Source organism: Nannospalax galili, unplaced genomic scaffold, assembly GCF_000622305.1.
Source record: "Nannospalax galili isolate Female #2095 unplaced genomic scaffold, S.galili_v1.0 scaffold129, whole genome shotgun sequence".
Lineage (NCBI taxonomy): Eukaryota > Metazoa > Chordata > Mammalia > Rodentia > Spalacidae > Nannospalax > Nannospalax galili.
Genome location: NW_008360030.1, coordinates 238,007 through 250,305, shown reverse-complemented (window position 1 = coordinate 250,305; position 12,299 = coordinate 238,007). Strand labels below are relative to the sequence as shown.

Sequence of the window (12,299 nt, the reverse complement as noted above, 5' to 3'; positions counted from 1 at the left end):
TTTTGGTCCCTTTGGTCTTTTTGAAACAGGGTCTCCCTGTAACCCCAGCTGGCCTGGAACTCACTATGGAGACCAGGCTGGCCTTGAACTCACAGAGATCCACCTGCCTTTGCCTCCTGAGTGCTGGGAGTAAAGGCATGTGCCACCGTGGCCAGCATCAAGTGCTTTTTTTTTGATACATCATTTAAAAAATATTAAATTGGAGGAGCTGGGCATGGTGTCACCTCCCAGCACTAAAGGCAGGAGGATTAGGAATTTGAAGCCAGCATAGGCTTAATGAAAACCTGTTTTAAAAAAAAGTTAAAAAAATGAAAGCTGTTATAAAATTTTTAAGTTAAGATTTGTCAGGTGGAGACGCAGAGGCAGATGGATCTCTGTAGACCAACCTGGTCTATATAGCAAGTTCCAGGCTAGCCAGGCTACACAGTGAGACCTTCTCTTAAAAAAGTTGGAGGATTTTAGCTATATATGATTATTTCTACTGTCCTTTTATGGGAGAAAGGAAACTTTCTGTGTTATATTTCAAAGATAATTTAGACATGAAAGAATATTTTAATAGTGTTATTGTCCTGACTTTGGAAAGACAGGTCAACAATACTTAAGAGCATGGTGGCTCATTCCTAATTTCAGCATTTAGGAGTATGAGGCAGGAGAATTACCACAAGTGTAAGTCCAGCTTGGGAAGAATATTTAGAAAACAGAATGAGCATGGTAGCACACACTTGAAATCCTAGCACTTGGGAGGCTGAGGCAGGCGAATCATGAGTTAGGGGCCATCCAGGGCTACATAGTGAGGTCTAGGCCAACCTGAGCTACAAAGTGAAACCCTGTCTCAAAAACAAAGTTATAAGCAAAGACAAGAAGCATAGTTTTATAGGAACATAATGATAAAGATTATTAGGAGCTTAAGGTTATCCTTACACAGTGAGTTCAAGGTGGCCTGGGCTACATGAGACCCTGTCTCAAAAAAAAGAGAGAAGATGAATTAAGATATATTGTGAGACATTATAGAAAAAGGAAAGGACCAAGAAAGAGTAATAATTTAATGACAGAGAAGTAATTTCTAATTGACTGAAATTAATATTTTTTTATAATTTTTACATAAAAGACCTGAATTTTAATTTTCTTTAGAACACTGGCCACAGGATAATTTGATAGAGCAATGGTATATTTATTACCTAAGTAAAGTAACTTTGGGGAGAGGTGTTGAGACACAGTCTTACTATAACTCCAGCTGGTCTGAAACTCGCTATGTAAACTAGAGCTGCCTGCCTCTACCTCCCAAGTGCTAGGATTAAAGGCATGCACACCACCATAGCTAATTTTTTTAAATTGCAAGATCGTGGTGACAGGCTGGTGATATGAGTAAAGAATTCAGAACAGAAAAAGACACAAGTAGAGTTTATTAGATACACTGCAGTACAAATGCAGTTCACAAGACTAGAAACTGTCTTGTAGAGGCATTATAATTAATGATAGCTTTCATTGAGTCAAGGTGGGGTTGGAGTTGAGCGTAGGGGGTGGTAGTGGGGGTGAGGTGTGTTCTATGCAGGTAGTTAGGCAGTGATACAGTACCCCAGAACACGTGTTGGAGGTTATGGTGGCTAACTCTCTCTGAACAGGTAACAGTCATCAATGACCCTGGTTTGAGCCCATCCTGTCCTAAGGCAGTAACAACTTCTAAGGTCATTTGTCCTGGTATGATGTCTACATTTTTTTTTCTGTTTTATGATCCTGGGTCTCACTCTGGAGCTCAGGCTACATCTCTCCAGTCCTTCTGGACATATAGCCTAACCCTAATCCTTCTAGACTGGAGAGATGGGTCAGTTAAGAGTACATACTGCTCTTGTAGAGGACCCAAGTTCAGTTCCAACACCCATATCAGGTGGCTCGCAGCCTCCTGTAAATCTAGCTCCCAGTGATTTGGGCTCCATGAGTATCTGCACTCTTGTGTACATACCTACTCACAGACATAAAAGGCATACATACACATAATAAAAAACAAATCTTTTAGGAAATTGAACAGTGTCTTCCATTGCATTGAAGGTACCCTTAACTGTAAATTAGTTTTACTGCATAAGTGAACCTCATAGACTGACTATAGAGACTAGCAAAGCTGGAAGGGGAATGAAGGTGTACATGTGGTGCAGCGTATGTTGAGTGATAGATCTGTGACATGAGCCTCCTAGGCAGGAAGATGTCTTTTCTAGGGATGAGTGATACAGCGGGGTCTATGGGGATCAACACGCCAAATCACCACCACCAACAACAAAAAAATGAACAAAACAAACAAACCTGGCAAAAAAATACGCTACAGAAATATAAAGCTAGGCATAATGATTTATGTCTGTAATCCTAATGTGTAGGAGGCTGAGACTGGAGGATTGCCACAAGTTCAATGCCAGCCAGATCTACATAGTGAGTTCTGGGCCAGCCCAGGGTTCAGAGTAAAAACCTGTCTCAAAAGAGACCAAACACCAAATTCGTAGCAGAACTAAGCATGGAGGTACACACCTTTAATCCTAGCACTTGGGAGGCTAAAGAAGAACCAGGAGAGCTTGAGGCCTGCTTGGGGTACCTGTAATAAGATCCAGGTATATCTGGGTTTCAACCCTACCTCATCTCAAAGAGAGAGAAGGGAGTGGTAGCACACACCTTTAATCCCAGGAGGTAGAGGCAAAGTGTATCTCTGTGAGATTGAGGCCAGCTTTGTCTACATAGGAAGTACCAGGCCATCTGGATCTCAAAAAAACAAACAAAAGCCAGTATGAACCAAAAAACAATATAATATCCAAATGTGTTGTTTTCACTGAATAAAATTTGCTTTTTATTTTCATATGCTGCTGAAACTTTTCCTCTTGAATTTTAATGGATTGATAGTTAACTCTCCTAGTGATAAGAGGTTGTACAGCTAACCCCCAAATAACCATGTGACACCCTTGTCTATCTGGGTTCCAGGTTCCTTGTGGAGCAGCACTGGTATAAACAGTGGGAGGTATACGTGCAGGGAGGGGACCAGGATGATAGCACCTTTCCTGGCTGCATCAACAATGCCACGCTCTTTGCAGGTACCAAGCCTCTGCCTTTCCCTGGAGTTCTCATCAATTCTGTCTATGCAAATGATCATACTCCCATTCTCTATGCTTGGTCATTGGTGGGGTGACCAGAGTTGCCACTTCTTTTCTTGATTCCTGCTCTGTTTCCTCCACACACACACCCTTGCAGATCAGATAAACTGGAACCTCAGGGAGGGACTGCTAGAAGGAGAGGATTATGTGTTGCTTCCAGCACCTGCTTGGTACTGCCTGGTCAGGTGGTATGGCCTAGAGCATGGCCAGCCACCTATTGAGCGTAAGGTATGTGGGTGGGACAGGGTTGGGGTGTAGATTTCCTGGGCTGGAGAGGAAGAAGGCCATGTGGGCCCAGGGTAGGTCCATAGTTGTGTGTCCCTGTCAGATGGGTGGATATACCTGTGTCTGTTTTGCCTTCACAGGTCATAGAGCTGCCCAATATCCAAAAGGTGGAAGTATACCCAATAGAGCTGTTGCTTGTCCAGCACAGTGATATGGAAACAGCTCTCACTCTTCAGTTCAGCCACATGGATTCTCTGGGTGAGTCTCAGAGTCATGGGACAAGTTCCTGTTCCTAATCATGAGTCACAACTTAGTGATCTGAAGATGTGTGGGGATTAGGCTATAGACTCCCAAGAAGGCATCGGTCAGACTGTGGGCCAAGAAGGTGTTGGTCAAGCTGAGAACAGGCACTGGCGGGGGTGTGGGGTGTGGGGTCTATGTACTGAAGACCAGAGACTATGAGCTGTTGCTTATTCCAGTTGCTTAGGTAGGGTGGCAGAGGGTGTTCACTTGGGGGAGGCATCTCAAGTTCTGAGTGTGAGTCATTTGGAGATTGATTGGGCACACAAAGTATTGGCTAAGTAAGCAAAGTCTGAGAATGAGGTAAGGGTATCAAATGCGTTTGTTATTTGGGGGTCTCAGAAGATATTGATCATGCTCTATCACCCTCCACAGACCTAGTCTTGCGTACAGCTCGGGAGCAGTTTATGGTGGAGCCCCAGGAAGACACACGCCTCTGGATCAAGAACTCAGAAGGCTCTTTGGATCGATTGTGCAACACACAGATCACACTGCTTGATGCCTCTCTTGAGACTGGGCAGGTAACAATGAGGAGGGCTTTCCTGCACAGGTGGCCTGGCAGTGATTAGGCCAGGGAAGGGCTGGATGCTCTTTTGGCCTTTTATTAATACTTTTCTTTCTCCTTTCTCCACTTCCAACCCAGTTGGTCATCATGGAGACCCGAAACAAAGATGGCACTTGGCCCAGCGCACAGCTTTGTGGCATGTGAGCCCTCGGGGTGTCATGCAGAGTCAGGGCATCCCACAGTAGGCAGACTGAATCTACGAGTACAGAACACTCACATGTAGTAGGCCCTCAGCTGATAGGATTTCTCATCCAACCCCAGGAACAACTTGTCGGAAGAGGATGAGGACTTCCAGGGCCAGCCGGGCATCTGTGGCCTTACCAGTCTGGGCAACACATGCTTCATGAACTCGGCCCTGCAGGTTGGGCCATTAGAGCTATATCTGGCACAGCCACAGGGGTTGGGGATTGGGGACAGAGCTAGGGGACGGGGGTGGGGGACTACAACTACAGTACAAGGGGTCAGGTTGAAAACCAAGGCTCCACAAACCTGATTTGATATGCCCACATTTGCTCCTGACATATCAACACCTTCTCCCTCTGCTTGCTCCCTATTTTCCCTTCTTCCCTTGGTCATTGCTGTTTTCCTTCTCCAGAAATACTGACATCTTTTCCTGACTCTTTTGCTTCATTCGTATGACAAGTCCTTCCCCATTTTCTCTTCTATTCTCTCTTCCCTCTTTTTCTGACCTCACTTGGGCCACCTCACCTCTCCTCTGCCTCTTTCACTGGGCCCTACTCCCACAGTGCCTCAGCAACGTGCCACAGCTCACAGAGTACTTCCTCAACAATCGCTACCTGGAAGAGCTCAACTTTCGGAACCCCCTGGGCATGAAGGGTGAGCTTGCTGAGGCCTACGCAGATCTGGTGAAGCAGGCATGGTCTGGCTACCACCGCTCCATTGTGCCAAATGTGTTCAAGGTGTGTCGTAACCCCATGGACCCCCATCCTCTACTTCTCTTGTTTCTCCTAACTCCTGCCTCACTCTGCTGCTCTCACCATCTTCTCAGAACAAGGTTGGCCATTTCGCATCCCAATTTCTGGGCTACCAGCAGCATGACTCACAGGAGCTGCTGTCATTCCTCCTGGATGGGCTACATGAGGACCTCAATCGAGTCAAGAAGAAGGAATATGTTCAGCTATGCAATGGTGCTGGGAGGCCAGATCTGGTAGGCTGCCCATTAAAACTGTTGCATTAGGAATTCTCTGGCTTTTCTGACCTACCCAACACCCTATCATTTTCTAAGTTCTCCTATCCTGGTTTTAGTTCTAGTCTCAGTGGTAGTACCATATTTGTTCCTACACCTACCAGAATTAATCCCAACCAGGCTCATGTTCCACATAAATCCCAGCCCCGACAGTGAACATGGGTTCCAGATAGCCCTACCTGGCACATTACCAATAGACTAACAGAGTCCTTACCCAGAACCATATGAATCCATCCCTAAACCTTTTCCCCTTGTCTTGGCAAACCTCTCATCACCATAACACTTGTCAACAGGAGGTAGCTCAAGAGGCCTGGCAGAACCACAAACGGCGGAATGATTCTGTGATTGTGGACACTTTCCATGGCCTCTTCAAGTCCACGCTGGTGTGCCCTGATTGTGGCAATGTGTCTGTGACGTTTGACCCCTTCTGCTACCTCAGCGTCCCACTGCCTGTCTGCCCTAGGAGGGTCTTGGAGGTCTTCTTTGTCCCTATGGATCCCCGCCGCAAGCCAGAGCAGGTAGGGACAGGCAGGAACACAGTGAGAGACATGCAGTCAGAGTTTGATTACTTTGCCATACTTGAAAGTTTTCTGTATTAACTTAACCATACCATGATATTTTGTGAATGCTCTTTCTCCTTCAGCACCGGGTTGTGGTCCCCAAGAAAGGCAATATCTCAGATCTGTGTGTGGCTCTGTCTACACACACAAGTGTCGCACCAGACAAGGTGAGATATTGCAGAGGGAGGTTGGGTGGGTAAGCTTTGGAGGAAGAAGGGCCTAAGTAGACCTTGAAGTCTGACTACTCTCCATACACCTGTCCTATTCCTAGATGATAGTGGCTGATGTCTTCAGTCACCGATTCTATAAGCTCTACCAGCTGGAGGATCCTCTGAGCGGCATCTTGGATCGTGATGATATCTTCATGTAAGGAGACCCAGAGGAATGAATAGTTGTTCCACAGGAAGGTTCCTTTTTTTTTTTTTTTTTTTTTTTTTTTTTCCCTTTGGGCCCGACACTCAAGAGTATTTTAACCAAGTGTTAAAAACCTGAGTTCATTTTTAATTTAAAAAAATATTCTTTTTTTTTTTTTTTCCCTTTGGGCCCGACACTCAAGAGTATTTTAACCAAGTGTTAAAAACCTGAGTTCATTTTTAATTTAAAAAAATATTCTTTTTTTTTTTTTTTTTTTTTTTGCTTTACCTTAGAGCCCGAAGCTCAAGAGTATGTTAGCCAAGTGTTCAAACACTGAGCTACATTTGCAGTCTAAAACATACTCCTTTTATTTTATTCTATTTTTTGAAACAGGGTCTCACTATGTAACCCTGGCTGACCTGGAACTCCATATGTAGACCAAGCTATCCCCAAACTTACAGATGTCTGCCTGCCTCTGCAGGAATTAAAGGCATGTGCCACCATGCCTAGCAATATATTCCTTTTAAAATTTATTTATATTTATTTACTTGGAGTGGCTGGAGTTAGAACTCAAGTTTCATGCATGCTAGGTTCTACCATTGAACTATGCCCTGCTTCCCAGAACAATTTTTAAAATTTGGGCAACTAAAAACTAAATAGTGTTTTGTGATTGCAGTTTTTTTTTTAAATAAATGAACAGTGCTTACACAGGACAAATGGTTTAAGCCCTCTGTTACTAAATGTTTTTACTAACCCCCTCAGCATTCTGATGTTACCAAAGCTCTTCCTAAAGCAGCATGTAAACAGTGCTATGGAAACATTTCATGACTTTTTAGGCCCTTCAAACAATATTTTGGAGGGGCTAGCAAGATCACTCAGTAGGTAAAACTGCTTGTGCAAGCCTGATGACCTGAGCTTGATTCCCTGATCTCACAGTGGAAGGAGACTCACTGACTCCTGAAAGTTGTCCTCTGACCTCCACATGTGTGCCATGGCATGTGTATACATACACACACACACAAAATATATATATTTTAGGGCTGAGAGGCAAATGGATGGAGCAACTAGGGCAAAGTCAGGGAATCTTGTGTGGACGCCTTTATCAAGAGTAACCTAATATCACCCCCTCACAGATATGAAGTGACTGGTCGGATTGAGCCCATTGAAGGTTCAAGAGATGACATTGTAGTTCCTGTATACCTGCGGGAACGTACCCCATCCCGAGACTACAACAACTCCTACTATGGTCTGATACTTTTTGGGCACCCTCTCCTGGTATCAGTGCCCCGGGACCGGTTCTCCTGGGAGGGCCTGTATAACATCCTGATGTACCGGCTCTCGTAAGTACCTCATTCCCAGGGTTGGGGAGGTGGAGTCTATACTCAGATCTGGTGTTCAGTACATCCAAAGGAAAGATCAAATTTAACATGGCCATAGAAGAACTTGTAGGAATTTTTTCTTTATCTAGACCCGTGGCTTCTGTAGTTTCTCTCTTTGATACCAGGAATGCAGAGGTGAACAAGACAAGGTAGAGACAACTACATTTTGTATTTAATTGTCTCCTCAGGGAGACTTGGGTGTGTTTTGTTACTAGTAGTTTTTCATTGTACTTAAAATCCAGAGACTTTAACCATTGCAGCCAAGCAAAGTAACACATTATCTGGATTAATTGCTCCTCCATTCTATACCCAAAAGTCAACCCCTCTAAGGCTTCTCTGAGGTAGATTCACAACTGACTGTATGTATATTTACCAGTGGCTTATGTATATCTACCAAAAGCACATGAAAACCTATATTCAGGCCACTGCTGACATCCATAACTTCTTCATGGACTTATTTCACTGCTTCACCACCTTCCATGTCTGTGATTAAGAACAGCTTATATGTAGCCAGGTGTGATGGGGCATGCCTATAATCTCAGCTTCTTGAGCAGCTGTGGCTGAATCATAGGGCCATTTGGGGGTATATAGCTATAGCAAGTTCCAGGACAGTCTGGGTAACTTATTAAAACTGTCTCAAAGTAAGAAGTTTTCAGAAAAGGGCTGGGGATATAGCTTTAGCATAGCATTCTCAAGGCCTACAAAAGAGAAAGAGAAAGATACCTGTTTAACTTGGTCTGGTGAATTCCCCACATGTACCAAAGTAAAATCTTGGGAGCTACCACTACTGTCTTTGGGCCCCTGCCTTGAAACTCTCCTCTGCTCTGTTGCAGACGCTATGTGACCAAACCTACCTCAGATGAGGAGGAAGATGGGGATGAGAAAGGTAAGGGGGGATGGTAAGAAGGGAGACAGGGTCAGCAAGGTTGAGGATCTACCTGTGTACCATGGTCTTAGGAAGGGTGTGGGGCTGAAGGACAGTGGAGGGTGTTGGGGATAGGTGTGATCTACACAGGGTTCCTCTGAATGTGTGTTGAAGCTCTGTTCTCTGCAGTTCACATGTTTCTATCCCTAACATCCTCCTCATCCTAGGAGATGAGGAAGATGATGATGACAATGAAGAAGATGGCAGCAGTGATGAGGAGGAGAAAGAGGAAATTCCTGGGCCTTCCACAAGTGGCAGCCTCCAAGAGTTAGAGCAGGAGCAGGCTGGGCCCAGTTCTGGTGTATCTAGGAGATGCCCATTCCTCTTAGACAACAGCCTTCATACATCTCAGTGGCCCCCAAGGCGACGGCATAAGCAACTGTTCACCCTGCAGACAGTGAACTCCAATGGGACCAGCGACCGAACTTCTCCTGAAGAAGTACATAGTATGTCATTTGGCTGCAAGCTCGGTTGGGGTAGTCGGTAGTAGGGGGAATAATTTCCCAGCAATAGTAGCTATGACCACCTCCTCTGCACCCCCAGCCCAGCCATATATTGCCATGGATTGGGAGCCAGAGATGAAGAGGCGCTACTATGATGAAGTAGAGGCTGAGGTAAATGGAAATGGGGCTCTAGGGAATGGGAAGCACATGCAGCTTACACCTCAACCCTTTATACATCCTCCACCTAACTCCACCTGGGAACAGAGCCAAGAGATCCAGGTCCAGGACCAGCCTGGCCTTGGCACCTACACAATGATTGGGAGCACCAAGGCCTCAGGTTCTGTCCTGCTTGGTCCGTGATTCTACACTGTGCCCTATATTTCTACACCTTCCTCATACCTGACTCTCTGGACACTGACTCCTTTTCCCTAGGGTTATGTGAAACATGACTGCGTGGGTTACATGCTAAAGAAAACTCCAGTGCAGCTACAAGAGTGCATCAAACTCTTCACCACTGTGGAAACCCTAGAGAAGGAGAACCCCTGGTGAGAGCCCAGCATGGCCAAGGGAGACTTCACCAGGTGGCTCTTACCCAGGCACCTGCTACCTTTCCAAGTATATTTTCCACTCTCCCCATGGTCAGACCCTTCCTACCATGCTGGCTACCATCACCCTCCACATCGGCCTATCTCAGACCCTTTGCATAACAGAAGTACTTACAAACAAGAACAAATGAAGTACCAGGCAGTCTGAAAGTCAGAGCATCCTTTACAAAATGAAAACAAGTGATGCATGCCTGCAGTCTTCGCACTTGGTAGGCAGAGACAGGAAGAGCCAAAGTTTGAAGCCATTTGGGCTATGTAGTGAGATCCTTTCTCAAAAAAGTAAAACAGCCATTCACTGCCCTGGGGAAACTGAGGCAGGAGTATTGTGAGTTTGAGGCAAGCCTGGTGCATGCAAAGATAGCACAATGCCCAAGGCATGAGGCAGGTGCTCAGGATAGCCCTTCCTGACCTGGGTTCTGTCTATAGGTTCTGCTCCTCCTGTAAGCAGCACCAACTGGCCACTAAGAAGCTGGACCTGTGGATGCTGCCTGAGGTTCTCATCATCCACCTGAAGCGCTTTTCGTTCTCCAAATTTTCTCGAGAGAAGCTGGATACCCTGGTGCAGTTTCCTCTCCGGTCAGGGGCCTTGAAAGAGAGAAGGGCTGTAGGAAATGGGAAGGGACGGTAGAACCCACCAGTATTAACTGTCTTTTTACCCACAGGGATCTGGACTTTTCTGAATTTGTCATCAAACCACAGAACAAGTCAACTCCAGACCTATATAAATATGATCTCATAGCAGTTTCCAACCATTATGGGGGCATGCGTGATGGACACTGTATGTGGACTGGGGCATGCCCTGGGGGGGGAGGGGTCTAGGCTAAGGGTCAGGATGTCCCCAGTGGGTGACTAGGCATGTGGGCGAGAGTCAAGATTATCAGGTCAGGAGGAGTGAAAAAGGAGATGGTGGATATCCCCAGAAAGCCAAGAACATGGGTAAGGAGGTTTTCTGTTCCTTTTAGACACAACATTTGCCTGCAACAAGGACAGTGGCCAGTGGCACTACTTTGATGACAATAATGTCTCACCTGTGAATGAGAACCAGATTCAGGTACAGCTTCTGTCCCCCAAATTCTCCCCTTTTCCTGTCTATTATCCCCTCCTGACATCCAAACTGACCCATGTCCTCTCCCTACAGTCCAAGGCAGCCTATGTTCTGTTCTACCAGCGTCAAGATGTGGGACGCCGCCAGTCCCAGACTGCTTCCTCTGATTCGCCAGCTCCTCCTGCCTCCGGTTCCACATCCAACCCTGAGATCATGGACGTTAACTAAGGGGCCCTAGGACCTACCACAGGGAAGGAAGCCCACTCTGCCACCTCCTCATGTTCACCCCCTCTCTTACCTGTGTTCATTGCCCCCTAGGCATTGCAGGCTTTAGTCCGTGGCTACCATTATCTTGTACCACTGCATTACTCTCAGAAAGAAGAGGCCCTGTGCCCCTTGCAGTGTGTTCCACCTGTGTGTGCCTGTACAGTATTGACTTACCTCCTAGTCTTATTTAAGTGTCCCCTTCCCTCTTTTCCTCACCCTAGAGTGTTCTTAATGGCTGATGATGGGGGTTAACCTGAACACAGAGTGTATTTTCTTATTGAGGCCCTATACCTTCACTGTGTGTGTTATATAAAGCTTGAATCTATTCCTTGCTCAGCAATGTGGCTTTTTTCCCCCTTCCTATCCTATGTACTTATTAAACAACAGTTATATAGGTCTTTGTTCTGTGTGCTTATTGAAGATCGGTATCATATGTTATGGATGCTGTTCTGAGTGTTTATTGATCACTAGCTGTGTGCCAGTTGCTGTGTTCTAAGTGCTTTAAAAATACCTCCTGGGAAGGCCTAGCTGGCCTGAAACTTACTATGTAGATTATGCTAGTCTCCAACTTGCAGCTAGTCTTTCTGCTTCTGCCTCCTGAGCACTTAGGTTACAGGTATGCACCACCACACCTGGCTCCAAAGAGTTTTACAAATTCTGTGTCTGCACAACAGTCTATAGTTTCAAATGGGGAAACAAGTACAGAAGTGAAGAAATGGCTTAGATTGTCAGCGTGTCAGTGTATGTCATTGGTCTGAACTCAGACTGAGGATCTTTTGGGACAGATAATGTGCAGAGAACACACCTGGAAGAGGCAGGCATAGTTGTGGGCAACTATTATTTTGGGACATAAGGATATTCACCAGCACCATTCATAATCCTTATACTCGAAGAAGACTTAGTCCCGCTCAGGAGAACTGTGGAGATAGTACTTTCACCTGGGCCAGATCAGCCAGCTGACAGAACAAATGTGTTTCTGTTGTGTCTGTGCTTGGTCCCCTGTCCCACCAGGACCGTGATCTCTCTACCAGGCAGATATCCTATCTCCTCAGAGAAAAACTAGGTGGGAACACTTGGCACAGGACAGGACTGAGCAAACAAAAGATGCTATGTGAGCACTAAACATCTTTCATAGGATGCTGCCCAGAGGAGCCAACTGTCAGCTTTGAGAAATAGGCTTCTGTGGGGACAGCTGTGGGTGGAGTAGAGAGGTTGGATGTGTAGCATCTGGACATAACTACCTAACCCTTCACTGTGTGGGAAGGAGTTCTGATTAGTGGCACCTGAAGGACCATT

At 45.8% G+C, this 12,299-nt stretch overlaps 1 protein-coding gene across 2 annotated transcripts in view; it reads left to right on the top strand.

Moving 5' to 3' along the window:
• Nucleotides 1-11,395, top strand: part of Usp11 (ubiquitin specific peptidase 11) — a 16,205-nt gene extending 4,810 nt beyond the window's left edge. Inside the window, exons 2-22 of one of the 2 annotated variants that reach the window (XM_017795848.2) lie at nucleotides 2,959-3,068; nucleotides 3,226-3,356; nucleotides 3,494-3,611; nucleotides 4,029-4,174; nucleotides 4,297-4,358; nucleotides 4,480-4,579; nucleotides 4,965-5,138; nucleotides 5,228-5,386; nucleotides 5,719-5,943; nucleotides 6,069-6,152; nucleotides 6,257-6,351; nucleotides 7,473-7,679; nucleotides 7,808-7,867; nucleotides 8,552-8,604; nucleotides 8,811-9,089; nucleotides 9,187-9,257; nucleotides 9,519-9,631; nucleotides 10,118-10,267; nucleotides 10,354-10,469; nucleotides 10,654-10,742; nucleotides 10,830-11,395. In XM_017795848.2, the coding sequence (XP_017651337.1) occupies nucleotides 2,959-3,068; nucleotides 3,226-3,356; nucleotides 3,494-3,611; nucleotides 4,029-4,174; nucleotides 4,297-4,358; nucleotides 4,480-4,579; nucleotides 4,965-5,138; nucleotides 5,228-5,386; nucleotides 5,719-5,943; nucleotides 6,069-6,152; nucleotides 6,257-6,351; nucleotides 7,473-7,679; nucleotides 7,808-7,867; nucleotides 8,552-8,604; nucleotides 8,811-9,089; nucleotides 9,187-9,257; nucleotides 9,519-9,631; nucleotides 10,118-10,267; nucleotides 10,354-10,469; nucleotides 10,654-10,742; nucleotides 10,830-10,964 (2,677 nt within the window). In that variant the 3' untranslated portion in view covers nucleotides 10,965-11,395. The remainder of the gene's footprint in view (nucleotides 1-2,958; nucleotides 3,069-3,225; nucleotides 3,357-3,493; nucleotides 3,612-4,028; nucleotides 4,175-4,296; nucleotides 4,359-4,479; nucleotides 4,580-4,964; nucleotides 5,139-5,227; nucleotides 5,387-5,718; nucleotides 5,944-6,068; nucleotides 6,153-6,256; nucleotides 6,352-7,472; nucleotides 7,680-7,807; nucleotides 7,868-8,551; nucleotides 8,605-8,810; nucleotides 9,090-9,186; nucleotides 9,258-9,518; nucleotides 9,632-10,117; nucleotides 10,268-10,353; nucleotides 10,470-10,653; nucleotides 10,743-10,829) is intronic. The other variant, XM_017795850.2, reaches the window with a different exon arrangement.
• Nucleotides 11,396-12,299: the final 904 nt, after the last annotated feature.